Below are 2,098 nucleotides of genomic sequence, written 5' to 3'. Positions count from 1 at the left end.
TAGCCAACAGTTGGTTATATTGCCATGTTCTTTAATTGGTACTATCATCGAAATAGGCTCGCTAAGCCTAATAAAAGTAGGGTATATCATAAGAAAGTGTATAAAATAAAAATGAATCCAAGTATTTGTATGTAAACATATCAAACACACTGAAAAGGAGCTACAAGCGCATGCATTGGGAATAGCCTAATTGCCTGCCTTTCCACACTCTACAACGCAGAGGATGGAAATGCGGGAACCTCTCCAACACCATAAACTTTCTATAATATGAAAGCAAGGCGAAAAACTCCCACATGCAGAAGGCACCCAAGACGACCTACTCCTTGAATTTAGGCTAAACTGCCTCTATCCCACACTCTTGAGAAAATTGGCATCGATTCGATCTAGGGCTAAGTGGTCATCCTACTTTACATAGAACCCATGGCTATAAACCAAACGCTCAAAGCTTGCCCAGGAAGAGATGATGCAAGTACCACTCAACTTTAAACAAAGGTAGGACGGGCTAAACGTGGAATCGCCAACGGCCGTACGAACAAGTGGTTATTCTACTTTACATTGAATCAACTTATTGGTCATCTCATCCATGGCTATGCACAAAGCGCTCGAAGCTTACCCTGGACGAGATGATTCAACTACCACTCAACTCTAAACAAAGGTGGGGCAGGGCTAAACATTGGCCGTACACAAGCTAGAGTTGCAAAAGCAACTGAGATGCCATGCCCCAGGGCGTGAAAACATGAAACTGGAGTCTCTCTGGTTAGTGAGGCGGTAGCAACATGGTGAGTTTCTCACACCTTTTGACTTTTCCTGCCAGCGTTTGATTTCTCCAGCAGCAACTCTTGTATGGTGTTCGATGCTTCCTGCCAATCAAAGACCAAGCATGCTGGGAGATAACATCAAGTGATGCTGCAATATGTTACCAAAGGAACTCACTCACCTTTAGCTTCTGTCTTAGATTTTCCTCTTCTTCGTCTCGCCGACTTCTTTCTTCTGAAAAGATGTCGATCAGTGCTTCTTGTTCCTTGTTTGCAGTATCAAGTTGTCTCTGCAGATCCTCCAGCTGCGAAATGAAGACAGATTAGGGACCAGTAATATACTATACAAACTCTTCACAGAAGCATAACCATTGATCATGCCTTGGATTGGGATAACACATATAATGTACTCCCTCCGTCTGGAAATACTTGTCCTAGAAATGGATAAAATGGATGTATCTATAACTAAAATAAGTCTAGATAAAACCATTCCTAAGACAAGTATTTCCGGACGGAGGAAGTAGTAATTAGGTTATTTTATTTGCGAGGAAAAGAACATGGTAATTAGTTGATGTTGTGATGGTTGTAAATAAAATGTCATAATGCTAGACAGGTACTCCCTCTGTAAAGAAATATAAGAGCGTTTAGATCACTTGAGTGATCTAAACTCTCTTATCTTTACAGAGGGAGTACTCACCAAACAGAAACAACTAATGACTAATAAGAAGGTCTGTGAAAGTAGGATTTCCCAGCACCAAACAGTTCAACTTCTTATCCAACAAACCAAAAAGCAACAGAGTAGCATCTAAACCAAAAAGCAACAGAGTATTAAGCAATAGAATTATAATGACAATAGATAATGTTAAGAGTTGCAACAGCAAGCTTTTGTCCCACTGTCGGTGGGAACAGAAAATGATCATCTGGTTGTTTGCACTAGTACCAGATGATTTAAATGGTTCGTACTTATTTTGGAGAAAATATCCAAACTACAGCAGCATAACAGCACCATAATGTTCCTTACAAACTGTAAACCAAAACGCCAACATGGGTTACACAAGTACTAATAAATAGTTCAAGACACTGTGGTTTGCATGTGGGAAGACATAAGTGCTTACCCTCTCTGTCAAAGACTTGACCTTGTCCCGCTCCATAACCAGCTCTTGTGACGTTGCCTCTTCCACAATCAATAACCTGGCAGAAGAGCAGCACCACAAAATAGGGCATCTTATCGTAATCTCAAGATAAGATGTGATATCATAGTAATCACAAATACGGATAGTTGCAGAAACCCATGACGAGCAATGCCATGTTCAAACCCATACGGATAGTTTGGATCATTGCTA

The 2,098-nt window shown here is 40.7% G+C and overlaps 1 protein-coding gene across 1 annotated transcript in view; it reads right to left on the bottom strand.

Moving 5' to 3' along the window:
• Positions 1–453: 453 nt before the first annotated feature.
• Positions 454–2,098, bottom strand: part of LOC119354864 (protein MICRORCHIDIA 7-like) — an 18,817-nt gene continuing 17,172 nt past the window's right edge. The window contains exons 18-20 of the mRNA XM_037621615.1: positions 1,871–1,946; positions 938–1,060; positions 454–860 (exon numbers count right to left, since the gene is read on the bottom strand). Of these exons, the coding sequence (XP_037477512.1) occupies positions 789–860; positions 938–1,060; positions 1,871–1,946 (271 nt within the window). The 3' untranslated portion in view covers positions 454–788. The remainder of the gene's footprint in view (positions 861–937; positions 1,061–1,870; positions 1,947–2,098) is intronic.

This window comes from Triticum dicoccoides, chromosome 2A (assembly GCF_002162155.2).
Source record: "Triticum dicoccoides isolate Atlit2015 ecotype Zavitan chromosome 2A, WEW_v2.0, whole genome shotgun sequence".
NCBI lineage: Eukaryota > Viridiplantae > Streptophyta > Magnoliopsida > Poales > Poaceae > Triticum > Triticum dicoccoides.
The sequence above is the reverse complement of the archived record's forward strand: the minus strand, read 5'-3'. Positions and strand labels throughout refer to the sequence as shown.